This window comes from Adelges cooleyi, unplaced genomic scaffold, assembly GCF_023614345.1.
Source record: "Adelges cooleyi isolate 19-005CV unplaced genomic scaffold, UGA_ACOO_1.1 ACOO_flye_CR_arks_rails_tigmint_CR_PRNA_119, whole genome shotgun sequence".
In the NCBI taxonomy this organism is placed as follows: domain Eukaryota; kingdom Metazoa; phylum Arthropoda; class Insecta; order Hemiptera; family Adelgidae; genus Adelges; species Adelges cooleyi.
The window spans coordinates 204,915-231,987 of NW_026095772.1; the positions used below are offsets into that span (position 1 = coordinate 204,915).

The following is a 27,073-nucleotide window of genomic DNA, read 5'->3' on the forward strand; positions in this document are numbered from 1 at the left end:
TTAAATATGGCTATACTTTATTTAATACTGCTGTTGAGGACTATAAGTAAAACATTTTCTTATTGCTGTTTAACGTTTAAGAGGAGTTTTTAATTTAATTTTAAATTTTTGGAGATAATATTCTGAGAAAATAAAATGTTACTTCAATTTTTACAACAAAAAAAAACAAGTCTAACAAGTCAAGTTGATTTTAAAACAAGTCTATATATAAACACATAGTATATACCTTTCTGGAAATCTGGATCCCACGTTTCCGGATTGATCATGATCAATAACTTCTCGACGTCTTCGTCACGCAGCATACCGACCAACAGCAGACGATCGACTAGTTTCAAAAGAGGTCTGAAAACGAATTTTGATATGATTGTTGTCAAATTGGCTTAAACAAAATGATTGTAACAATTCTAAAACTATTAATATGTCGTTATAACGCATTACAACTAAGATAGTAAACAAAATTGGTCAGCTCGTTTGAGATAGTACAACCCGAGGCGGAATGGATAAGATAAAAATTATTGCTTAAGACTTTCCCCAAAAGAGAGATTTGAAAAATAAAATTGTCGAAGCCAAGGAGTTTTGAAATTTATATATAATAAGTGTTTAAGAATTTAGTATTTAGAATAAATTTTGATACAATAGAATAAGGTATGTAAAAAATATGTTGTGTTTATCTTGGATAAAAAACCCTAGTTTAGGTCTTAAAAAGACGTGAAAAAAGAATATTTTTAAAATAAGTTAAGTGGTGAGAACCAAAAAGGTATAAAGAAACTTTTACAATATTTTTAAGAGAAAAAAATGAATATTATATTTTCAATGTATTCTTAAGAACGTTGTTCATTAGTTTTATTTAATAGCTTTTTAAAAAATGATAATAAATTATAAAACACACGCAGATAGAAAATGGTCTCATTGACAAATACCAGTACGTTAAAAAATTTGTTTTCAAGAAAATGTCACTTGTATTTTTTTAGTTCTCATAATTTCACGAATTTAGTATTTAGGTACTTTGTCAGTTGTGTAATTTGCCTTAAAAGCGTGTGCCATCAATATATACCTAATTCACATAATATTATAATATTTCATATATAACATATAATTAATATAATATTATTATATTTCAGTATAGTATACATTAAAGTTTTTTATAATTCAAATATGAAAAGTTAAGTACAGTTAATCAATCTTTTTCGGTTGATATTATTTATTGTCGGGTAAACGCCAGTTTTTGGGACTGAAAATGTGGCATTTCCGTTTTTTAAGTAGGAAAAATTAATTACATATTACAAAAAATAAATTATGGTTTCCATTATACATTGTAACATACAAGTATTGATCTATTTTGAACTCACAAAAACAAATTTTCGTTAGAACCGCCTATGGGATCTCTGTTGTGAACCTGATTGACTGACACCGCTTCCTCCAACGCGGCCATCACGTACTCCCTGACCACTTGCAAAGGAAAATACGGGCTGTACAGGCTCCGGACGTTTTCGATAGTGTCCCTATGGCAAAAAAATTAAACATTAAAACTATCAAATCCATAACATCGGTACACGTTATCCGGCTCACGAGATTTCGGTCATTTTCATTTGAGGGCGAACCGATTCGGTCTGAAGAGAACGTAAGCTGTGGCCCATAGTCGGATCGTCGTACAAGTCGGTCAACTCTTGTCCAAGTGGTACGATGTACTCGTTTTTGCACACTTCCCTGCAATAAAAAATATCAATAATATGCTGGTATAAATATAAGAAACTCCCTGGAAAAGTATGCCAATTCACCTAACTCCCAATTGATAGTAGCCCCAATTCGAATAAAAAATCCCTAAAATTGCAAATGCCTCAACACTCAGCACTTCCTCGTGATTTTTTTTACAACTTAAGTAATAAGGGAAATTTGCATTATTATTAAAAAAATTCAAATTTAACAACTTATCATAATCTATTCTTAGATTATGATTCTTAAAGCTGAAATATTACACTTAAAAATTACTCTCTTGGTATTTCACTATAAAAATTGTTTTTATCGTGTTACAGCTCGTTGAAACTGATAACTTAAAAAAAAAAAAATGTCGATCACAAAATATCAATAAAAAGATTTTCAAGTGTCATATTTTAGCTTTAAGAGGGTGCTACCCACTCATTTATTAAGGAGTAAAGTATAAAGTAAGTAAGTCGGAAATTGTGTACAAAATCTTTATTTAGAGCTTAAACTACAGTGTATATACATAGGATTGATACAGTAATGATAATTCTTTATAGGTTGTCATTTTTTTTTTCTGACAGTCTATCACAAACAAACCAAAAAGTATTTATTAATAAAACAGTATTTAATTTTGAAAAATACTAAAAAAAAAACCTAAACTTTCAGTATTCAAATTTCACATTTCAAACAAAATGCTTAAGCACAGATAATATTATTTTCTATTTTTCTATGAAAATTTGGTGAGTCTAGTACTATCAAAGCTTTTACAGTATTGATGCGCACAAACCCTATTTTACACTACAAATTACGGGTGGGTAGCGTCCTTTTAAGCACCAGTTTTTAAAGATTGAAAATATTTTAGTACAAAATTTAAACTTCCCACGTTAATCAAATGCAAAAAATACATATTATATTCATAAGGAAGTACTCAGTTGAGTTGGGAATCTGAAATTTTAGGAATTCCTTATTCGAATAGACTACTATCAGTTGAAAGGGTAATCCACAGGAAATACAAAATACTGTCTAGTGTGCTTACATTGTGGTGGCGTGGGATTCCAAGTGCAGTGCGATTAACAAGTCGTAAAATCCTTGTCGTAGTGGACCAGACATGTACTCGGAACATATGGCGTATAGGAGTTGCTTTTGGTCCACATGGGTGCACAATATATGAGCAGCCCGGTAGTTTGCTTGATAGCACACGGCAGCGTACAGTGTTAACGTGTGGGCGTGGAAACTGCAAATAAAATTGAATGTAAAAAAAAGTTACCCCTAAGAGTTGTGATTGTTGAGATTAAACCAGTTTGAAATAATAGAAATATTACTAACGAAATGAAAGGTTAAGGGTTCTAATCTAGTCGATCGAATAATATTAATTAAAACAATCGTCGATTTAAACATGACAATATATTAAAGGAGTGTCCGTCAATATAATTTTAGTTGGGGGCTGACACAGGCGAAAAAAGTTTTAGCGATAGTTGATATCAACTTTGGTTATGTTATCACCAGGCCAATCAAGAAAATTTCCATTTATAGACTGTACACTCCAACCCTGCTTTGGATTCGGAGACGATTACAGAAATAATTAAAATAGAAGCTCCTTGTGGGGATCATTGTCTTGGAGGATTCAACTAAGTCGTGGGGAAATTATTATGATAATCTGAAACCAAAATTTGTGGTAACCAGATTAAGGTTGCATGTCCAAGGACTGACGTTTGAGTGCATACATTTTTTAGACCCGTCATTGGAAGACCATTAAGCGTTCACCGGATCAGCTTAAGCTATATTCCAATAAACTGATTTACACTCGAGTCCTACAAGAGTGGGTCAATGTGATCTGAATTAATTGTCGCTGACTTAGATGTTAAAAAATATTGCAATTGTGATGTTTAAACGTACGACAGCAGTTTTTCCATTTCGATCAGTTCCAACACGTCGATACATCTGTCTTCTTCGGGTATGTGCAAAGCTATCATGGATACAGGGTCCTCGCACAGTATACTCCAGCCCCGGATGTCCGACAGCTTCAGCGTGTGGATGTGCAATGAGTCGTTCGGCACTCTTGCCCACTGGTAAGGTCTCAAGCACTGCACCTTTAGCCTGGGCGGGAACTACGATAAAAAAAACCCAAGGCAGGGCAACGTATAGCCAACAACGTATTTAAGAATAATTGTTATTTTGAATGATATCTCAATACCTGAGGGATGACGTGACGTTCAGAGTTCTGGAGGACGGCCGCCGACAATGGTAGTGTGGTCGTTGTTCTGCCCAGTTCGATTTGTAATATTTCTTTACTGCTGGCCTCCACGAATATAGCCGGAAATAGTTTAATACCCGGTTCCATCTGAGAGAATAAATACAGCGTTCGAAATTTTGCACTATTTCATATCTAGTACACACGCCTGGGTACACACCTTAAACTTGAAACTGGTCTCTTTGCCTTCACACGTGAAAGTCATCATACCGGTGGCCGTGTCGATGAAACAACCTATGGCCATGCCTTGCGAGGCGCCTTTGCCCGAAGAATCGTTGGTCACCTCGTTGTACAGTTGGTCGGCCCGGACCATGTAACAACTCTGTCTATCGATACTGAAAACGTCAAAGGAAAATATTATCAGTGTGGTCTGCGGTACTTCGACGTGTACCACCGCAGCAAGTTTACCTTTCCAAAATCCTGTTGTGTTCGTCCACGATGGTGACGGTGCTCTTGCGCACGTGGTTCTGGCTAAAGTCTTTGCTGTGCAAATGATACTGTGTGGTCAACCAACCGACGTACACGTGTGTCGGATCTTGGCCGGGAAATATCCTCACCCCGTAATAGTATTCGTTGATCAGCTTCAAGCACTCCGAGTCGTAGATTTCGTTGCCCACAAACTCTATCCCGGAGTTGGTGTTGGGCGTAAACGACATGGCCTTAGGGCCACCTGGTCTGTCTGGTATAGTTGGTGGAACTAGCTTGATGTCGGCCTGGAAAAATACGTTCCAACATTTTATTATTATAAACGAATCAAAAAGTAATCTGTCTCTTAGTTCAGCAAAAATAAGATCATAAGCGGATATGCGCAATCAGATACCGAGCGAATCCCCGAAGCCTCTTTTCTTGGCATTGGCATAACTTGGGGGTAGGCAGGGTGGGCCAATGCCAATAGAAATTCAGAACTATTGTGTTTTTAATCCTTTTATCAATACCAATTTATATATTTACTGTCTACAGTTCACATCGAAGCATTTATTCGAAAACGTAGTTTTATAATCCAGCCATTGTTTTGTGATTAGTTTACACTAATTTTTGTTTTACATTTTTCAAGCTTGGTCAACGCTTTAGCGACTGTAATAATGCTATTGTATTTACTTTTTTCGTATATTTTCCTACGTATACCTACACTTAACGCTGTATCCTTCGATAAGAGTGTACTGGATAAATCCAGAAAAAAAAAGAGACTTTAATACCACCGCCCAAAAATAGTAAAAATGCTACTCCTAGTAATTTACAGCAAGTATTTGTTCAGTGACAGTGCTCTACTAGTACATATCAGGATAGATACAAGACGAAAGGTAGAATTCAAATTGTAGTTGCAACGAGCAATGAGTAATGTAAATTATAATTCAAATGAATTTGAAAAATAAACACTATGTCTGGCCGTAATATACCATTGATTTTTATTGAACTCAACTGTGTTTGTTATTATTACTATCAAAATATGTTTGATTCGATTCCAATCGAAATCCACGCAGCGGGTATTGTGATGGCGATCACAAGTTTCATAATGACTGTGAACTATACGAGGAAAAAACAGCAAGAGGATGGGAAACAATTGAGCCGGGAAATGATCGAAATCTTTACGAATGATAACGCCATTCATCATTTGTTAGTAATAACCGACTTAGCAGCACAGTTGTATGCGAAGGGATATGTGGACGGAGCTGGACAGGTGTTAGCCGGTATATGTCGTAACTATAGCAAGGACATATTAGTTATAAATGGTCACAGATTACCAAGTGATTTGGTTCGCTCCGCGAGCAAGTACCTTTGATACTTGATTACACAGAGAATAAAATCCTTTTTTATGATTTGGACTATTATTATCGTGATTGTATACAAATATAATTAAAAAAAAAAAAATGTAAGAAGTGTTAATAATGTCTAGTTACCGGTTTTATCGACGGACGACGGGGTCGATAATATTATTTAATAGCAAGTATCATGCTACCCGTGTTAAAATCCCAAATGAATATTGATCAAAATTTTAAATCTTTACAACGTAATGAGTAACAAACCGATTGATGAAAATTAAAAATTCAAACGACAATATTAAAATTAAATTTTTACCACACTTATATCGAGTTAAAAATAGTAGTTCCCATTCGGAAAAATGAAGTCACTAATCACTTAACGTATAAGGGACAAAGTTTAAATTTTCACAATATAGTAAAATATGAAACCAAAAGAATAGAAAACAATTGTTTTTCAAAATATTAATATTTTCCGAGAAAATGAGTGTCTTACACCAATTGGATCACCCTGTATATACGTTACTACCTAAGTCTTTAAAGTTGACAGAGCTCTGAAAAATACTAAAACTTGGTGTAATAGCCAGATAAAAAAACTATTATCTGCGATGGTAATAACACGAAATGCGTTTTCCCTACCACTGAAGTAAATGGAATAAAGAATAAAATTTGTGCCACTCTGAAAGGTTAGAAAATTGTAAATTATTTAGTTTTATAGACCAAGTCAATGATTTAGATAACGGATCACTTCAAAATAATTTTATAATACAATTGTGTTATTACGTTTGTGTAATCAGATGGGTTTCATCAAATTAAATTGCTTGTATGTTTTATAATTACATAGGGCACTTAATAATAACAATTTATTATGCAAACATAATCAGTAGATTTTTCTATTTCAATCAAAGTAAATTTAAGCCTTCGTTTGTTTTTATTATTGTAAAAATCTTTAAACAATTTTTTTAAAAACTACAATATTTAACAAAGTATTACTGAAAAAAAAATAAAAATTATGTCACGATCGATACCATTTAAATGTTGTGATGATTTCAAAACTTAAATCGGAATTATTTTTAGGAACTTCCTGTTAGAAGAAGAAACATATTAATATGTTTTTACACAAAAATAGGACCTGCATGCGTTCCAGATAAAAGATAAACGAAAAATAAATAAATTACTAAAAGAGATACCTTTTTCCTGTGTTAATATATGAGTTAAATAATTTTAGCCCAATATTAAGCGTCAGTGAAAGTTCGTCTACACAACGCGCCTTAATAAATACTATACTGGTGTAGACGCTTAACTAGAGCAGCTTGAAGGCAAAACTCATGTAATTTGTAGCATATATTTTTTCATACCTTGTAAATCCGTTATTAGTGCTTTTGTTTGCCGGAGCACCGCCTTCGAGATTGACCACACAGTAAAATTAATTGTAAACGATTTAACGACTTAACACCGGAGTTGATAAAGGCAAACCGGTTGATAAGAGTTGATAAGAGCTGTCACATTATCACAAAAAAATAACATATGGAACCCTGTGACCGACAACTATGGGCGCAGCGTGGAGGGATGAAACTACAGGGGATGAAATCAATACGCGAGACGGAAACGCGCAAGTGCGCGGACTTTGCGAATAAAGACAAAACCGAGCAAAAACGGTTATGTAGCTACCAGGAGCACATGAGCCGATCCAGCCGGAACGCCGCCGTAGTGCTTTTGCATTGTAAATTGTCCATAGCACAGATCGGATAATACCAGATGGCACCACACTACTGCATTTACTGACAACTTGAACCTGCCTCAGACAGCAGTGTGTGACTGCACACGAAGAATTCGATCATTGTACAACACCTTTTAATGTAATTTTTCTATTAAATAGCCGTTAACACGTGTGTATTAAAAGTATAAATCAGGAGTGTCAATGCAAATGAATGGAATTCAAAAAAAAAAAATTGCCAGAATTTGAGTAGCTGGATTGCATAAAAGTTTACTAAATATTTAACTAATGATTGAGATTTTATTGAACCATTAAACATCTTTACTGAGCCATTTGTGTTGCAAAAAAAGTTCATTAAAATATAAAGGGTTTACAAATAACACCAAGGTTATGTGTTCAACTTCGTATGTTATCACAACGAAATGTGATAGCAACAATAGTAAAAATAATAATATGCGACAATCAGGTTGACTTGACAGTTGATTCTTATATTCTTGTAATGAATAATATTGTCTTCATTTATTAGTAATTACATTGAGTCGATAAAAACACCGAAAAATGTACATAATATGTTTAAACTTAAAATTATAGCCTGTATAAAAATATTCGAATGCGTTCCAAATGTGTATGGAAAATATAATAGATATGATTTTCTTAAAAATTAGTTTATTCTTGTGATACTAATCACACAAAATATCTACTGTATGCTTAAAGTAATATTATTAAACCTCCTGTTTATACGGGACGGAAAACTAATGGTACTCAAATATGATATTCGTATTTGATTATACATAATGTAAAAAATCAATGGCTCATGATTCCATGAATTCAGTTAAAATTATTTATGCAAATTGATCCACAAATCATTTTGGAACCATTTTTACAATATTGGTACACATAAAAAAAATCTCATGAGGGACAGTAGTTGCAAATGTCGCAAAAATAGTGCGAAACTCAAATTTAATGTATAAATGATGTGTTCAAAAAACTATACTATAAGTTATTATGTGGTATTATTATTATGATAAAATTACACGACATTAGTAGTTATTACTTATTTTCAACGAAATATACTAGAACAAAGGAAATATCATCATCAATTTTTGTTTTTAACAATGAGATAGCTCGTTGTATTTAATATTTAATGCTCCGAAAGTGGATCACCATTTAACTACTGTGGCGAGGTGGAGGGATGAAACTACAGGGGATGAAATCAATACGTGAGACGGAAACGCGCAAGTGCGCAGACTTAGCAAACAAAGCCAAAACCGAGGAAAACGGTATTGTAAATACCAGGAGCTTATGATCCGATACAGCCGAAACGCCGTCGAAATGCCGCCGGAGAACTTTTGGCGGTCGTTTCGCGACCGCATTGCACTAGGCCATAGACCCCTAGCCTTTAAAATTCCTTTAGAACGACAAAACTTTGAAAAAACCAAAGGGTTAAAATTTCATTCTTCGAAAAGTAAAAATTTTCGTAAAAAACGAAAAATTGTATATACCTAATGTGTAATTCAAAATTGACAACATTTTTTAAATGGAGTAAGTCACTGCGTTTAAATTAAAATATAGGCATAACCATTGTTTAGCATTCAGTACACTTAAAAAAAATTCATTATAATAGACAATTTTATTACCGCCCAATTTTAGTAGTTGACATAGGTGTAGTTTGGGTAAACATTTTTTTTAGTAGGTTTAAATTATAGAATACCTAAAAGTATTCACATTATGGTTGTCTACCTTTGCATTATAAAGTACCTCAATTAGAGTTTTTAATATGTTTAGAATTTTAAGCAAATGTTTTAATAAATGCAAAAAAAGGTTTGACGGGTTAGATTGTTTAAAAAGGTCTTGTTTCTCTCAACATCCCTGCTTGAGGTATATTAGGGTTTTTTATTTTAAATGTATAGTTTGTCATAATTGGGCTGATTTATATTTTCGGAATTCAACGGGTACACCGTTGAACAACAATAGTTTTAGGATTTAATTTTGATGTTAATAAATTCACACGAAAGTCACAAACTGGGGTTTTCGCATTTATTTATAAAATAATAATTTTAACAAAAACAATATAACGAAGAATGAAATACTTAAAACCTTTTATATTATATTTATAAGAGGATTTAATAAGAAATATCGTTTAATGGTTTATTTTAGTTTCGATGATACTATGGGTTTTATCATGATGTGGGCTTTTTTTGTGTCTGTATACACTGTAACTGTTTTAATACTGGACCGATTCCTTCGAGTAGCAACTCTATAAACTACAAATTTCATCTAGCTGGTACTTTGGGGGAAGGGGTAAAAGTTAAAAAAACTTACTACTTCATAGTTAAAATTTGAAAAACCGAAAAAATACCATACGAGTTTTTAAGTTAGAATTTTTACTGGCTATAATTTCGAGAAAAAGAGTCAGATCGAGTTGAAATTTATGAGGAATATTTATTTGGTATGCCCGCACACGTCAGTTGTATCAAATTTAAATTATATCCATTTCCCAACCCCCTAGAGGGGGGGGGGGTAATTTTTTTTGTTTTTTGGTTTTTTAAGCCGTAGTTTTAAGACCTTTAAGTTTAAAATTTGTCTATAGTTTGAACTCATATGCATCCATAACATATTAATCGAAGGAAAATGTCGGCACTATAGTTTTTCTTTAATTGTCGGAAAACTGTGTTTTTTGCAGACTTCGTATATTTTAACATAAACACCTTAAATCTTAAAAAATTGTATCAAATCATTATATATACATTACATTATGTTTATGAACATCTATTCATAATGATACTATTAAGTTTTGACACTCAAATACCAGTTTTAGGCTTTAATTACATTTTTTTTCCTTACTAACGGTGTACCAGACGTGAGAAACGAAAAAATTAGTGTTATTTTGTTTTTACAATTGTATTTTATTATTATTTTTTTTTTTTGTGTCTTGACCCTCGATATATCGTAAACCGTCGAACCGATTTCTTCGTGTAGCAACTTTATAGATCAGAAATCATACCTGGAAGGTACTTTATTAAGCTAAAATTTTTAAAAAAATCACCCCTTCCCCATCAAAATCGAGAAAAACACCCAAAAAATTTACAAATATTTCAACTTAAAATTACGATGCTCTATAACTTTTTTAAAATAAGTCGAAAAAGTTCCAAATTTATATAAATTGTTCTTCAAACATAGTACTATCGATAAACATTAACAAAACAAAAAAATATCATAAACCTTTTCCTCTGCTAATTTAGAACTCCACGAGTTTAATATATAAATAATAATATATTTAGGTACTCAAATGTATGTTTACTCCTTTGATTTGTATTTTTGGAGATTCTTTAATCAGTAGCTTATATTAAAATGCACTCCGGATATAAAACAAATTAATTAACATAACTTATCATACTACTGACAATATTTATAACTGTAGAAGAATTCGTAATCATATTTTATAAGGCATAAAACTAAATTTAATTATAAAATTTAATTTGTTAGTAATTTAGAAGTAAATAGTAGTTGGTAATTAGCATAATATCTGTTTCAAGATAATATGTCTTATTTATTTTTATGCAAACATCAAAAAATGAATAAAAATTACATTTTTATATTTTAGTTGTGAATATTCCACACTTAGTAAATAAAAAACTATGTTTTTACAATTATAATATATATTCAACATATTTTAATATTTATTTACTACTATCATTAGAATTTAGATAACAGATTTATGTCGTGTGATATGAATGCACGAGGAATATATGCATTGTACAGTTCTACTCATACTTCAAACACTACAATATTTGTCATTTTTGGTGAATTTAATTAAGTTGGTAACACCGTACAAACCGACACTAAACTTTTTGATAGCGTTGCAGTTGTAATTGTTTTTTTGATTTAATGCGTTCGTGTAATTTTTCCAAAGAAAATTTAGTACTGAAGTATTGAACATCTCCTACAGACATTATTCGTACTCGGGTAACTTTTACAAAAGATATTTACTAGTTGTATTCAATATTTAAAAACGTAATTCACTGTAAAGTAGCTTGATTTTTTTCTAATCGTCGCGAACACCCGACCGATAGACGTCACCCTTCGTCCAATATACCAATATTTTAATATGCGTCATTTTTACTAGGTGACATTTTATAAGTAGGTAATTTTTATTTTCTAGAGTTTTTTCGTACAACATAAAATTCATTATGGACGGCCAAGGTGAGAAATCCAGCCACAAGAAGATTTTCCCCAACATACTTACTGCTAAAAGTGCATGGAACAAATGGTTAATTGGATCAGCAATACTGAGTTTTCCAATTTTCTACAATATCCTTAAAGCTGCCAATTATGAAGCTAAAACTGAAATTTGGACGAAAAAATGGCGCACAGAGAAAGAACCCTAAAGACAGAAATGGGATTATCTTACGTCATATCCAATGATTTGATACAAGCAATAAAAAATGAAATAATATGGTTCAGTTTCTTAATTTATGTTTTTTTTTCTAATATACATTTTTGTTATACATAGTAAATAAATTGTATTTGTAATTCGTATACCGATTCGTATAGTAAAAATGTTTACAGATTAATAATTATTATTCTCTAATTGTAACAAGAAACATAATGTCAAGAGACATAAGAGTATAACAGCTGTAGATTATAACTCCATTATTATAATTTGTAAATTATTAACGCTGAAGCCAAAAAATATCGGCTTCGATGCTAAGCTGAAAAACTATTAATTACAACATTAACATGTACTTTCAAATTAAAAGGTAAAAGTTCATACATATATATATATATATATAAGTACTTATTTAAAAATACAATTCAAGAAATAAGAAATAATTATTTCTTATGTATGAACAATTTATAAAAAAGTGTACGGTATTAAGTTCTTAAACTCATTTATTTGAAAAATAGATGCTAGCAGAATATTGTTTTTTCAGTAATTTCTTTCAGAATATGAAATTTCGAATAGAAATTGTATAAATAAACGTTTTAAAATAACACTAAGAAATTTGTATTTTCGAAAAAAAAACATGTGTAATAAAATACTTAGAGTTTTTTTTTAAATTTATTAATAAAAGTTCCTGCAAGACTGTTTTTGTGGAGCTAATGTACTCGAGAACTTTTAAATAACTGCGTTTAGTGTTGACTGTTCTCTACTAAAACGGTACTTTTATATTTAGGAAATTCCAAGCATCTTTCCGAAGATAACCGTTAACATGTATCAGCTTTTCGAATAAGGAGCTGCGAGTAAAATAGGTGGAATTTATTAGAGGGCTTGGGTGTGTTTAGACTTAAGGGCCCCTCTCTCTCCCCCTAAAGAAATGTTTGTGTTGCTGAAACATTGGAGAGGAACGGTATTGTAATATGTTTACAAGATAATTTCACAAATTCTTAAAAATACTATATTGTAATATTGTTAGACGTGACATGCTGTAACGAATGAAGAACCGCCGGTGGGTTATTCCAATAACACATTCCACATTTTATTATCAAGTATATAATATTTTTTGTCTTATACTGTGTTATGATCAATGTGTCTACCAATAAAACAAAATAATTACCGAACAAGTAAATTTGTATTTTATCATCTAGTTTATTTTGCCTGATTTCTGATTCCCCATCCACTTCTTTATTTCTACTTTTATTAAAATATGTGTATGCAAACGCTGGCGACATGATCATAGTTTTTATTTTTAATAGATTTAATCCTAATAATAATCTTAATAATTATTAAATTATTATACATGGATATTTAGTGTTAAAAGTAACAATATAACCTAAATGGACTATTAATGTGAAGTGACTAAATTGAATAGTGTAGGATATATTATATTATGTACAGTGAGAGGGCGAGAGTTGTGGAAAAAAAATATCTTGCCTGGCCAACCACATTGGAAGTGGATTGACTTGAGTACAATTTATATAAGAACAGTTCAGGGTACGAAAATTAATCCCATATATTTCAAATTGAAAAGTATGATGTACTCAAAGTATTTTTCAGAGCGTTACTGTGTGCTAAATTCCAAATTTATAATATTGTTTATGCGTTTGTGTGTTGATTTAGAGAACTGTTTTTGCGTGGATCTATTACTCATATTTTGTTGTTCATTTCGATACGAAACCGAGAAAAATAAAACGCTAAAAACAATGATAAAATAGTTTGTTATGTAATTTACACACAGTACTTCATGGTCTTTTATATACTGACGCATTTCATAGTATGAAAAATCTGGGTACGTATTGTTAAGTATTTGTAAAAGTGTATTTCACATCGATACGAATTTAAGGTGTAATTAGAACGCAATAAAAAAAATATTACTATAGGAAATTCAATGTATAAATTAAAAACCAGAAAAACTTTATGGTTTTATATGTATAATAAAGAAATTATTCTTTATAATTTAACACAGTATCGTGTTAAGTTGTTTTCAATATTTATTAGGTACATAATGAATATCCAGTAAAAAAAGAAAAAAAAAAAGACTGGTCGATGATATAAAGTTGAAATAAATATGTACGGATAATTTTGAGAAATAGGCTGAAGGACAAGCTTAACTATCGTTAATTTTAGACACTTAAATAATATAAATAGGTCGATGTTAAAGATGTTCTTTTCGTTTAGAATATATTATTGTTTTTAGTATATTGGTATATGACTAACAGGTAACTGTAATTTCTCCCTATTTTTTTTTTGAGGTTTTCCATAATAGAAAAAAAACTTTGACTACAGATTTTTTTAGATAATTGAAAACTATGTTATAGCCCCATTCTAGATCTACATTTAGTTAGGTTTTAGACTTTGCTCTTTAAGACTTTACCGAAAAAAAACGAATTAAATAAAAAGTGACCACCCCTTTTCTAGTCTGTTTCTTTTTACTTTTTAATATATTTAAAAGACACGTGTGTTAAGCTAAATTAGATAGGTACTGCTAATAAATAAATTAGTTAATAAATTAATACAAAAATAAACAATCGATAAAAACCACACATTTTTTTTTTGTATTTCTGCTGATAAAAATAATTATAGTCCTGAAACCAAATAATTGTACTTGGCTTGAAGAGCCAATTAAACGGACGATTTCATTAGCCATTGCGGATCCTTCTTTTTTACACTATGCTTTTAACTCATATTAAATTTTAAGTTTAAATTTTGAGTATCTATTCTGTAATCGAGGCCGCATGTCCGTATACATTAACCCTTTGAAGCACAGGCCAAAAATATTTACCCCACAAATGCACGGGAATTTTTGATTTACTAAACAATTTGGAGGTGGTAAGCAGTCATAACAATTTTTTTTTTGTACCGGTTTTCAACGAATTTAGTTTTTATGATATAACTTAAATATACTGAAAGAATTTGTTTGAATTTGACCGTGTACATTTAAATAATTTTATTCATAAATAAACAAAGCCAATCTCTTAATTTGTTTACCTATTAATGTGGTATACCTATCCATATCGATACAAAATATCAAATGAGCTTCAATGTGGCAGTGTATATTTATAGATAAAATCTAAGATATAGAACCCTTAGTTTCTAAGCCCGTAACGTATAACCTATAACGTCTTTTCACTAATCTCTAGAGAAAATGAGGAGGGGAGAGAGGAAATATGGGATATAGTCACATTCACATTCGTGATGCCATGTCTTCCGGAATGATTGATAAAGAATCTTATGGGTGGTAAAAATAATCGAAGAATATTTTGGAGAGTGCAACAAAGATGATATTATTGTGATGTTTGCCACGAAGGGACAATTTTAGCGAGGTCAGTGTGTATGGTATTTCGAATATTACACTCGACCAAACTTTGAGTGAAATGTTTTTTAGGCGACAAAAAAAACAGTGTGTAGAAAAACGGAATATTAATAACAACACATGTGTCTAAGACGAAAACAAAATATCTCTCATGGCTTCAAATCGGGTTAAACCAACAAAATATGCAAAGCTTACACGATTTACCGTCAAATTCTCAAATAAAAAATACGTTTGCTTTTTTTAAATAAACCTATTTTGTAAAAATATGTTTATTCAGAACATTTGTTTGTTTTCATTCTAATAAAACTAGAAATCGCAGAGCGTGATTTTAATTCAATTAATTTTGTTCCTGAGTTAGACGCCAATAAAAATGTATCATTTCGCCATTTGGTTCATATCGTGTTTCTTGACTGCCAATACCCCTGTACGGGCTACTCCTGTCAAAGGTGAAACTTCTAGCTCTTTTCATAGTTACTGTGGAGACTATGTAGCTGTAACAGAAGTAGAAGCTGAAATCGCTAATACCCCCAGTTGTCGTAATTAAATTAAATAATAATTTTATAAAAACCTTAGCATATTCTTCGTTTAATTACCAAAAACTATTATAGTAACTACATAATAAATTAATTTTGTTTATATTCTTTATAAAGGCATTTATATATTTTTCAATTTTCAGAGTATATATTTTAGAATATTTGTAATCAAATTAAAAATAGTTTTTAGTAAGAACCGCCTTCTAAATCGATCTTTGAAAAATACAATTTTTTATTAATGAACTCATTTAAGAGTCCAAAAGTTGTATAAGGCAGATCAGTGAACAGAGTGGGAAATTAATATTTTTCACCTAACACACTTGCTTCAAGGTGCATTTGTATGTATGTAGATTTATTCAATGACGAAAGTCTGTTAGGCAGTCATATAAAATTCTTTGATTTTCTAAACTGAACGCAAAATGCGCCCACATGGCCCAAATATATTATTGATGTCCTAGTGCGTAAGTTCGTTTTTCAACATACCTAAATGGTAATAGCTTATTATAGCCAATACTGTTCTAAAGAACATTGCATTCAACTGTTCACATTTTGAACTATTGAAATTTATCGCATGCCCTGAACCTAACCTTACCTGCGATACTCTTATCTGGGGAGTGACCCTTTCGTTGGCCGTACTAGGCCTGTGCAGGTGACGACCCCTCTCCGTGGTTCTAGCTGGATCCGGTGTCTTTGCCCTCTTCGGAGCATCCGATGGGCCGTCTTTCTTTCGCGAAAAAAATCTATAAACAAACACAAACGGAATAAGACAACACCGCAGTGTGATTTATTTAGTCGTCAATGGCCAATTTACCGAAAAGGCGACTTTCCTCTTTTCTTCTTGTCTTCCTTGCTCACGTCCTGACTGTTTCGACTTTGGTGCTTGTACATGTTGTTGAAGTCAAGTTCACTAGACGAACGGTTCATTTTTCCACCTGGAAACGCGCGCAATTTAAATTAATTAATACATTAACAGAACATTATTATTCATATTGTTAAGACGACGACCGGTTTGGAAAAAGATTGCCATATCCGTTTTAAAATATGTTTTCTAGAAAAAATAAAAATGCATTTTTTCAATATAAAATACATTATGTTATAAGCAAAATATTGAATATACTGAAAAATGGATATGGCATTCCCTTTAAAGTATCATCGTCTCTTGTTAATGACCGATGTGATTTTCTAATAGAAATCTAATAAGCTATAAAGAATCCAAATAACTGTATTAATAAAATTACACGATAGGTAGTCCTAGGTTTAACTTAAGATTTTTCGAAACTCCTAGATAAATCAGTGGAGTAACGACCTATTAAAGTACATGCTAAAGAATATAAAGCCAAATTCAATAATCATTATTTATGTAAAATATGAGCATCGCAACATTATCAAAGTTATTGTGTAAAAATCAAGGGCATTAAATAAATACAATGATAGGAAAAAATGTATTTTTAAAATCCTAATTTGCTTAGAGTTTTCTAAAAAAAATATCTTCCTTTAATTTATGATTACTTAAGAGATGTTTTTAAGGTACTTATTATTAAAAAAATCCCTAATTTTGTTTACAATCAATAACATAATTAAAACATGTTAGATCTCGTTTCTTGACTTTTGGGATTTATCAAAACGCTGTTCATGATCAGTCTAAAAAAATATATTTTTAAAAGAGAAAAACAAAGATACTGTTTGCAACACTACTTTTTGGAACTTTTTTTTTTTTTGCTTCCCCTTATCATAATTATTTCAATCAAATTTGAGTATTATTTAAATAAAAATTCAAATAGTTATTTTAAAAATAAAAAATCATTAAAACTTAATTAATAAATAAAATATTTATTTGTTTGAGTACATTTAAATATAACACATTTAATTTAAAGTTTAAAAAATAAAATAAAATAAATATTTTTCTATCTACTTTAATTAGTACAAACAAATAAACTATGTAGTTATTATAAAATAATTATTCATCTAAAAAACTATTTGAACATTAAAACAATATTATATTAACGTATCAAAATGTGTTTACATAAAATATTTTAATTTACATAGAAATGTATTTCAAACATATTTCGTTTGATATAACCAATAAAATGTATTTAAAATAAGTAATTTATAACTTGCTACTTGTTAATTACTATTTAAATAAAAATCGTCCAAATTTGTAGGTAGCTAACTTTTTAAAGTAACTTTGTTATTTTTTACCAATAAGTAACAAAGGGAAATGCTCGGGTAAGCTTAACCTAACCTCTCCAACCTTCGATTGGTCTAAAGTGATTGTATTAATTGCATTTTAGCTTAGTTTTAGAAATTTTCCAATTTTGTATAGGGCTTTTTTTATATTGAAGAGTATCTCATTCAATCCAAACCATTGGGTAATGCCAAGGACTACCAAATTATAGACATTCAACTGCAGGTCTAGACTATGTTGACAATGATGATTTTCATCCATGACTGTGTAGTGTACTTACCGTTTTCGACTATCAACTCATCGTGTCTGGACAAAGATCCTTTCCTGGGAGGTCTGGGCGGAGGCGGTTGATTTTTGCCCCTGGGAGGAAGCGGCGTTGAGTTTGTGATCAGATCCTCGTTTTCGACCGGATCCTCCGAGTAACGGTGAAGGCCTACAATAGATATATTGTATTAAAAAAAGTTTATTCCAATAATTGATGGTACAAAACAAATACCTTTAATGTCGCTCATCGAAAATCCAGACTTCATTATCTGTTCAATGTGCGCCGGCGTGGCGTGCTCCGTCTGCGACAATAACCTGTGTTGTCTGATCCTTATTTCTTGCCAACGCCTCTGTTTCTCTTGGTCGCTGTAAAATTCACAAGTTAATCGATATTTAAAAAAAAAATCCAGATAGAAAAGTCTGGTCGCTGGCGAGGAATCCACTGGTTTATTGAATGTATTAGGGCTACTTCTTCCTCATCACTACACCCAAATAATTGCTATCCTAGTCCTCGACCTGTACTCAAACAATCACTCACATTCTGCGCTTATAGAATGTGAGTCTGAGCACATTCATCGGTCATCATTAACTCTACCTATTCATATACTTGCATCTCATTTTATAACCACATTCGTTTTCATAGCTCTCTCATTTTAATCGATTTTCTCTACATTTAACTTCGCCTCTCAAAAATAAGGAGCAAATAAACCTAACCCGCAAAGTGATAGAATCATTACAAATCCGTTTTTATGTGAATTTGTTAACGATGAAAAACAATGAAATCCAAATTTAGGGTCAATTCTGGATTTTATGCTATCTTGTCCCTATTGTCTCCTCGAAATACCGAATATTGTGCGGTGCCAAAAATTACAAAGAAAGAATTTCCATTTTTTGATGAGAAACACAAAATTACCAAATAGATAGTAAAAAATTGAATAATAGTAATAAAACTATTTTGATTGGTTTTTGCATAGTTAGAGGACGTTAAAGTTGAAAATGTGAAATATTTGTTAATTTTGAGAGTAATATTGATGGTGAAAGAGTAAAGAGTAATTTTTTATAATTTTTTAGTGTCATATAGTACTGTCTGTGGAAGTTTTTTAAACTCTTGATTTGGAAGTAATTTTGAGTAAAAAAAAATGTTATGGTCGATCAAAGATGACAGACCGAAGAGTGTAGACGGAGAACAAACATGGAGCTGGAAACAATGAATAGGGAAAAGATATAGCATACTGAAAACTATGAGGAAGACTACGGTGGAGAAGTCAAAACCCGTCCATTAAAAAAACTTTCAAATCATCATTATTCAAACAAACAAGTGAACATTCGTTCATTTATAGTGCATTCGACGAGTGGATATTTAGACCCAAGTCAGCTAGGGATAGTGATAATTGGAGGATGCATTATGCATTGAAGTAAAATGCTAAATCCCTCTCAACTCTGCGTCCTACTTACTCTATGAAAGCAGGAAGGCATATGATGGGCAGGGAGAGTCTCAAGAATTCCCAGTTGGCCTTTTCCATCGTTTCGAACGTGTTGTGGCTGATCTTCAAGCACGGAGGCGTGTCGGATCCCGCTGGTATTCTGGTGACGTCGATGACCGACGGGAAGTCGTCGGTGTTCTCGAATATAGGTTGATCCTTTGTATACCAGTAAGTCACAGGGCGCTTCATATTGCTGTGGACAAATCGCAACGGTAAATCCCACGCAAACACTAATTCGGCCAGTCTTGCCAACCAGCACGAAGTTAAATTCCCCAGAAAGTTATTAAAAAATCCCTAGATATGTTTACTTTTTGGTAGGTTTTGTGCTACTCAATAGCTATTATTCAATCATTACCTCAAAATCTGAATAGTCAATGATAATAATGTGACTATATTATGCCGTTTGCTGGGATCCTATTGATAACATTTAACTATGATAAACAAGAGTTCGATTTTACAACGAAGCTAACATTAATTACATATTATATTTTAGGATAAAATCCCTAGAAAATGACTTAAATCCCTATATCCCTATAGAAAATTTGAATTCCCTAACTATAAAGGAATATCCCTAGAGTTGGCAACACTGGCGCAGGTGCGTTCTCTCGTGGCGTGGAGTACAGTACTTACACGCAAAACGGTTCGTATCCTTCTTGGAGTCCGCAAGTGGTGAAAAATTTCAACGAGTTCACATCTTGGCCGAACGTCAGCTTGGCCTTTTGACCCAACCCCAACGTAAATGCCGGCACGAAACCTTCGCCTTGGACTTCGGAGAAAGTCGTCTCGCCGCCCAAAGTGTCCATAAGCAGTTCGCCGTTGAGCGAGAAACTTATAGTGTGATCCATCAAGTCCAAAAACACTCCCACGACGTCGCCGACCTGCCATTGCCGGCCGAACGACTCCGCCGTGCCCATGTAGATTTTCTCTTCCTTTTTAATGGGATAAGTGTATTTATTTTTTTCTCCAAAATACCTGATTCGTGTATCAATAATAATAATAATCGTATGTTTACGGTACTCACGTTGTATCCGTCAAACGCATACGAGTTCTCGTCGCTACCGATCTGATAGCCCGGAATGCAATCGTACTTAGCCCAGCCTACTCGCATGGGCCCGTTGGTGAGGATTTCAAATTCGAAATACCTAAACATTATCGGTAACCGCTATACTGCTTTACACTTTTAAACACAAGCCCAGTACACCGACAATATCTCCCCTAACACTATCTTTCCGACGACTATTGGTCCGAATGAGTACACATCTCCCAGTAATTTGACTGGTGGCATTTTTATCTTAAAATTGCAAGAGATAAATTTTTCTCACCAACAATTTTGTATATTATATAAAATTAAATAAACGCTTTATAGCAAAAATCAGGTACGATACAATTGTTTATGGTAGTAGATCCTATAAATATACTCAAGTATATTATAGTTAAATAAAATTTCCTGAAATATTCTAGATGTAATAACACTATACAAACAAAATTGAGCTTTTGTTTGGAACAAAAACGAAAATACAATTAATTATTCGGTGGATTCGAATCTGGCTTTAGATGATTCATTTTCTTTTGGGGGATTAACAAAAATGCTTATCATTTATTCGTTACAAAAACATATACAACATTGATGGTATATGAGAAACACACTTTGAACTATAAGCTCAAATTAAGCTAATTTGTACTTAAATAACATTTAACTTAAATTCATTTTATGAAATTTATTTCAAATAGTGTTTTATTATAATTTCTTCCCTCAAACTAGAATAAAAGTTTTTTTAAGTATTGCTATAACATACTACCCATACATACTACAAGAGATATTATGGTAAAGGAGATAAGTCCTTACTTCTGAAAGTTTATAATATAATTATGAATCCATAATCAACTTACCATTTACCACTGGAAACGGCGTATGTTTTCTCAGCGCGATAAGTCCTAAATGTTAAATATCTCTTAACCAATTCTTCTGTCATTAGTGTTGCTGAAAGTATTCATATCCATGGTTATGATTAAGTGTGTTCATACAAATAAATAATATGTCTATAAATAGATAAAAAGTCCTAATGGGAATTTTTTTTTAATCTAATGCGTTAAGTGAGATTTTAAACAAAAACTCTAAGCTGACATTGTTATTATTATTATACCAAAAATGTATAAATACAATAATAATAAATCATCATTAAAGTTGTAATGATGTAAAATTTAGTTGCCGATTTTTTTTGTGAGGGGGGAATAGGGGGGTTTAAACAAGTTTTTTGTAAACCTGAAATCTTTCCACCATGAGGTTTCAACATCCTTCCTATATTTGCACCAACATAAATCCCTTTTAAAATATTTAATAAAAATCTAAACTAGTAAGCAGAAATGTATATGTGCATGCGCGACTAATTTGACCTAATCTAACGAAAAGACACATTTTAATAATAAATTGTAAAGATAAAATTAGGTAATATAAATTACACGTGTTAGCTCATCTTACACTGTGGCATACACTGATAACTTGGATAATTTGTACTTCATTTATTAACTAAACAATAATAATTTTTAGTTATAAACGGAAATAATTAACCTACAAGTACGGTCTCGTATAGAAATTTGTTTTTTTAGATTTAACAGACATTAAAATTTGCTTTAGTTGAATTCCCAAACATAGTAATCCAGTAGTAGTTTAATCAAAATCTATAATTATAATCCACGTAGGTTGAAATTTGGATTTTCAAAAAAACAATTTTTTTTTTAATATCCTGAAATTGTTCACAATTATTCTGATAAAAAAATTCAATTTATATTTGTTTTTTTTTTTAGTGACAAGTCCCTAGTAAGTTTACCTTCGTTAGTCTCGCCAGTAGGTGGATCTAAATTGTAGCCGTACACTAATAGAGTGCGTACCGTTTCACTGGCCGTATCCCTTAGACAGTGAATAAATCATACAAATTATTGTTGAATTGCACAGCTGTTATAGTTATCGAAAATGGAGTTTAAGTTACATTACCGACAACATATATCTTACCTGTTGGCTTTCTTTATGGCGTCGTCGACTTTAATGTACGGTACCAAATGTGGGCTGCGCAACATTTGTAATTCCTGAAAAACCACATACAAGACAAAGGTTGAAAATCTTGCGAAATATATCATGTAATGCGAGTCAACAGGTTAATATTATTACCTCGTTCAAACCGTACGTCCATCCTTGCTGTATTCTCTCTTTGGCCCACAGGTTGTGTGTGTTCTCGGCTAGTTGGTCGATGAGCTCTTCCATTTTACCGGTCAACAAGATGGCAGACAGATCTAGAGGTGCCGGTTTGTACCCGTTGGGCTGCATGAACGGCTCGTTGGGCAACCGAAGAGTTTTGATGCGAGATGGCGGATTGTCCATAGTGATGTGATATCCCAAGGCGATGATGGTCCTGCGAAAGATTGTCATAAAAATAAATAAATTTAAATATTCCCAACGTTAATAATGCATTTTAAACAATAACAACATTTTTTTTTTGCACAGTTTAATTTTGCTAAATACTTTTACTAAAAATGTTTGTAGTCCTCCACTCAACGTCGCCAATAGCAGAGTTGGCAACAACCCTTTCTTAGATAAAATTCTTGGGCCAGTTAAGTCTTTGTTGAATAAACCCCTATAATTTTGCATAAATACCAATAACATTTGCTGGGCTCGAATTTAAAAAATCTACTGGGGTTTTTCGGGTTTGTGATTTTTTTTTTTTTTTTGCCAACTCTGCCCAGAAGCCAGAAGTGAGTTGGTCGGCTGATTTACTTGAGCGTTTGCACGGCCAACTGGGTGTCGTAACGTTTCTCGGCCGGCGGAAGTTTGTTGAACTGAGTCAAGCACGGATGGAACTTCATCGTGTCGTTTCTTATCTCGCCGAACTGCCAACCGGTTTCTATTTTGTTCATAGCCCACATCTCGTGTATGTTCTCCGCCAGTTTGTCCTTGATGTTCTCTATGTAACCGGGCAGCGCTATCTAAAACGGTAGGTGTGTTAACATTGATTTAGGTACATTCACCGGGCTTGTGTGAGATTAATCTTAACTTAAACTTACCATGGACGTGTCCACCGGGTTGGGGACGAACGCCGTGTCGTCCTCGACGTACCAAGGTCCCGTGAGCACGCGCTTGTTCAAGTTGCCAAAGTAGAAGCAAGGGTCTATGGTAAGGATCTGCTGCGGCAAGAGGCTTTCGAACAGCGGAGAGAAGTCGTCGGGCGGAGTAAACTTCAACCGACCGTGGTCGCCACCCAACAAAAACCGACAGCTGAATGCAGGAAACAAAGTTTTCAATTTGGTCATCGGTCATAGGTTAGGATTATTTTAAATTTGTAATAAATATTTAACGAGCAATTTTTGCGGCTTATAAATTATAATAATTTAGAAAAATGGGTAAATTTTCCCATTTTTTACGTCTTGGTCTGAATTAAAACCAATTTTGTTTAAATGGATTGAAACGGTTGGTTATAGTTGTCATTTTACCTGATTTTCGACGAACAACTTATGACGGGGAAAAACATGCCGTCCAAATTGAAATCCCTGAAAGCCCCTTGGACCAAATGGCCGTTCAGAGTGAACGTGATGATGGGAATGGTCAAGTCCAAAGCGCAACCGATGACGTCGGATTTTTTTATATAAGGAATCTGCGCTCCTGGCATCGCTTCGGATTTGCAACCACCTGTGCACGAAATCCGAGTATAAGATGAAGAAGTGATCGACAAATAAACGTGAAATTATTATTATCTCACCAGTCCATAAGTGCGCCCCGTCAAACCCAAACGAATACAGGTCGTCTCCAACTCCGTTTCCGCCCCATTTTTCACCACCGCCGGGATACGGTACATAGCTAAGGACACAAATATAAAAAACAATCGTCAGTTTTCCCCTTGCAAAAAATGATTTGGAATATCTCTTAATTTTTCTTTCCCTCTCTTCTCCATCACCCACTTATCAGCTGATTATCTTATCAATATTCTCCTCTCTTCTTCTCCCCTACCCATGGCGTCACATGTATCCATATCAACCATGGTAATACAATTATTTAAGTATAGAAGTTTTTAATGTATACGAGCTTACCCGGCAGTGTTGGCCCAACCAATGCGAATGTGAGGGCTCAGGTGTGTCGTTTGCTCCACGTGGTCGATGGCCACTTCGTAGTACCACTTACGGTACACTGCCGAACCGCTGACGAATCCAACGAATATATTAGGTCGAACACTGCAACGGTAATATGTTTGAAATAGGTTTGGCAAACAGTGACATTTAGTATAATTCCCCCCAAAAATGTGTTCATCATGTTTTTAAAGTATTACGTTTTGGCACTATGTCTCAGAAATATTGTTTAGTTGGAATTAAATGTTGAAAAAATGTGTAGGAGGATGTGGGAGATCATGTCAAGCGAAAGTTTAGGAGAACGATGACCAATCCCAAATCGTTAGGATGAAGGTGAAGGAGAAGTTTAGCGTTACCTGGCCACGTGGTCGACGAGTTGAGTTTGCAGGAGTAAGTTTTTGCCCGGTAAAAGGAAGTCGCATATGTTGTTTTGCGAACTCCTAACAGCCACGCCGTTACCGACGCATAATGAGCACAGAACATCCAACACCTTTGGGTCTCGTCCGTGTTTTTCCAAAAGAGATATGATCACTTTGATGTGTTCGTCCTGCAAACGTTTTCGGTTGGTTACAGTCACCGATTGTGTACAAGCGACTTGGGTGGCTTACCTTCATCATGTTCAAAGCTTCCGGCGAGTCGATGAGTACGCAATGCAAAACGTCTAACATGCCGGTTCCCTCGCTGGACGCCTGTGAACCCAATCGGCTAAATAACCAATTCAATCGGTTGGTGTTGGCGAACTGAGCGCAGTTGGTATGATTGCCCTTAATAATAGCGGCTGTGCAATCAAACAAGCGAAAAAAACGAGTTTTTTTTTATAATTAAAAACAAACTCGAAGGTTTTTACTATTTTAAGACTAATACATTTCTCGTCAAAAAACCGAGACGGAAGTATACATTAAAGGACCCCGAAAGAAAACGGTAAGATGGATGTCGATACTTTGATTGAGTAAATATGTGATAGTCTGAGCAATGCTCGAATCAGTGGCACAATATATAGCGGTAATAGCGGTGCAGTTTTTATTATTTATGCCCAGGCGCGAATGGCCAGAAGAAATGGTAGATAGTAGATTGAGATGGTACAGACAAGTTTAGAAAAGACATATTAGAGACTAGAGAAAATATTATGGTCCTCATCGCTTGTGTGGAATAAAAAGAAGACGTCACTTACCCAAAAGTTGGTACAAATAACCGGAAATGACTTCCCAATTTTGTCCCGACTCGTCGCCGGCTAGATTGACCATAAATCCTTGCGAAGTGATCACGTTTACTTTGTCAATGGCCTCCAAAATTAAATTCAATATGCCTTCCTCTTGAAATAGGTCTTGCCTGTTTCTGAGCGCTCTGAACCGGTTCTGTTTTTCCTCGTGTTCTGTTAAACCGCGTGTTAATCGTTACAATGTATACGTTTAAACCAGACTATTCCAAGATCTAACTTTACTCACCCATATCTTCTTCCGGCTGGGCGAAATAGTTGATCAAATCTTCCAAGCACATGACCATTTCGTTGAGATTCACAAACGAACAGAACAAAGATGACCGTCCGTTGCTTTGGAGATTCTCCAGCCCCCTATAAAACATTAATTGATTAATGTAAGCACAATGTAAAACACAAGCAACGCGTCCATATGTACTACGGATCATAAAATCCAGACCACAGTTTCGTTAAATTATGCCTGTCTAATATTATAAAACAGCACCTTACAAAAGCATATAAATTTTAATTTTGTAATTGAGTTAGAATAATATTATGATAATATTAATTATCATCAGATGAGAGTATACAAGAGAAAATTTGGGAATAAAGCCCATAGAAATTTTTAATTTAGAGAGGAAAATGCAATAATTACACGATTAAATGAGAAAAAAGTGAGTTAAAGAAATTGGATGAATTAAGGAATAGAAAAAAAAATTAAAGAGTACTTCAATCTAAATTTTAAATCTAAATTAAAATTAAAGAGTACTTTAATAAAATAGTACATATAGTAAAATAATCTATTTTAGTAGATTGTCAAATATTTTTTAAATTAAGTATGTTTATATGTAATGTTACTCAAATAAATTTTAAAAATTATTATTTTGAATAATTTTCATTTTCTTGTAAGACGTTTTTAAGAAAACGTAAGTACTATAATATCTACATTTTCATAAAAATATAATAGCTTTTATTATTATTATATAACTACAGAAATTTTTCAAGACTATATTATATTATATTAAAAACAAAATTGTTCCTTAATCAATTACAATTTTAAACATTCTCCGTTTATTATTTTTTATTTTATTCAAATTTATTGTTAAATACTCTAATGTTA

The 27,073-nt window shown here is 32.8% G+C and overlaps 1 protein-coding gene across 1 annotated transcript in view; it reads right to left on the minus strand.

Moving 5' to 3' along the window:
• The window catches only part of LOC126847775 (ryanodine receptor), a 77,421-nt gene that overhangs the window by 43,488 nt on the left and 6,860 nt on the right, over positions 1-27,073 (minus strand). The window contains exons 11-38 of the mRNA XM_050588174.1: positions 26,204-26,328; positions 25,930-26,130; positions 25,367-25,536; positions 25,115-25,305; positions 24,723-24,863; positions 24,395-24,492; positions 24,129-24,324; positions 23,703-23,913; positions 23,416-23,624; positions 22,813-23,053; positions 22,657-22,730; positions 22,475-22,554; positions 21,537-21,627; positions 20,668-20,788; positions 20,277-20,575; positions 19,618-19,839; positions 18,395-18,528; positions 18,179-18,331; positions 16,525-16,645; positions 16,306-16,453; positions 4,361-4,665; positions 4,113-4,287; positions 3,896-4,042; positions 3,598-3,809; positions 2,738-2,935; positions 1,570-1,707; positions 1,350-1,502; positions 227-342 (exon numbers count right to left, since the gene is read on the minus strand). Coding sequence (XP_050444131.1) covers positions 227-342; positions 1,350-1,502; positions 1,570-1,707; positions 2,738-2,935; positions 3,598-3,809; positions 3,896-4,042; positions 4,113-4,287; positions 4,361-4,665; positions 16,306-16,453; positions 16,525-16,645; positions 18,179-18,331; positions 18,395-18,528; positions 19,618-19,839; positions 20,277-20,575; positions 20,668-20,788; positions 21,537-21,627; positions 22,475-22,554; positions 22,657-22,730; positions 22,813-23,053; positions 23,416-23,624; positions 23,703-23,913; positions 24,129-24,324; positions 24,395-24,492; positions 24,723-24,863; positions 25,115-25,305; positions 25,367-25,536; positions 25,930-26,130; positions 26,204-26,328 — 4,670 coding nt within the window. The remainder of the gene's footprint in view (positions 1-226; positions 343-1,349; positions 1,503-1,569; positions 1,708-2,737; positions 2,936-3,597; positions 3,810-3,895; positions 4,043-4,112; positions 4,288-4,360; positions 4,666-16,305; positions 16,454-16,524; positions 16,646-18,178; positions 18,332-18,394; positions 18,529-19,617; positions 19,840-20,276; positions 20,576-20,667; positions 20,789-21,536; positions 21,628-22,474; positions 22,555-22,656; positions 22,731-22,812; positions 23,054-23,415; positions 23,625-23,702; positions 23,914-24,128; positions 24,325-24,394; positions 24,493-24,722; positions 24,864-25,114; positions 25,306-25,366; positions 25,537-25,929; positions 26,131-26,203; positions 26,329-27,073) is intronic.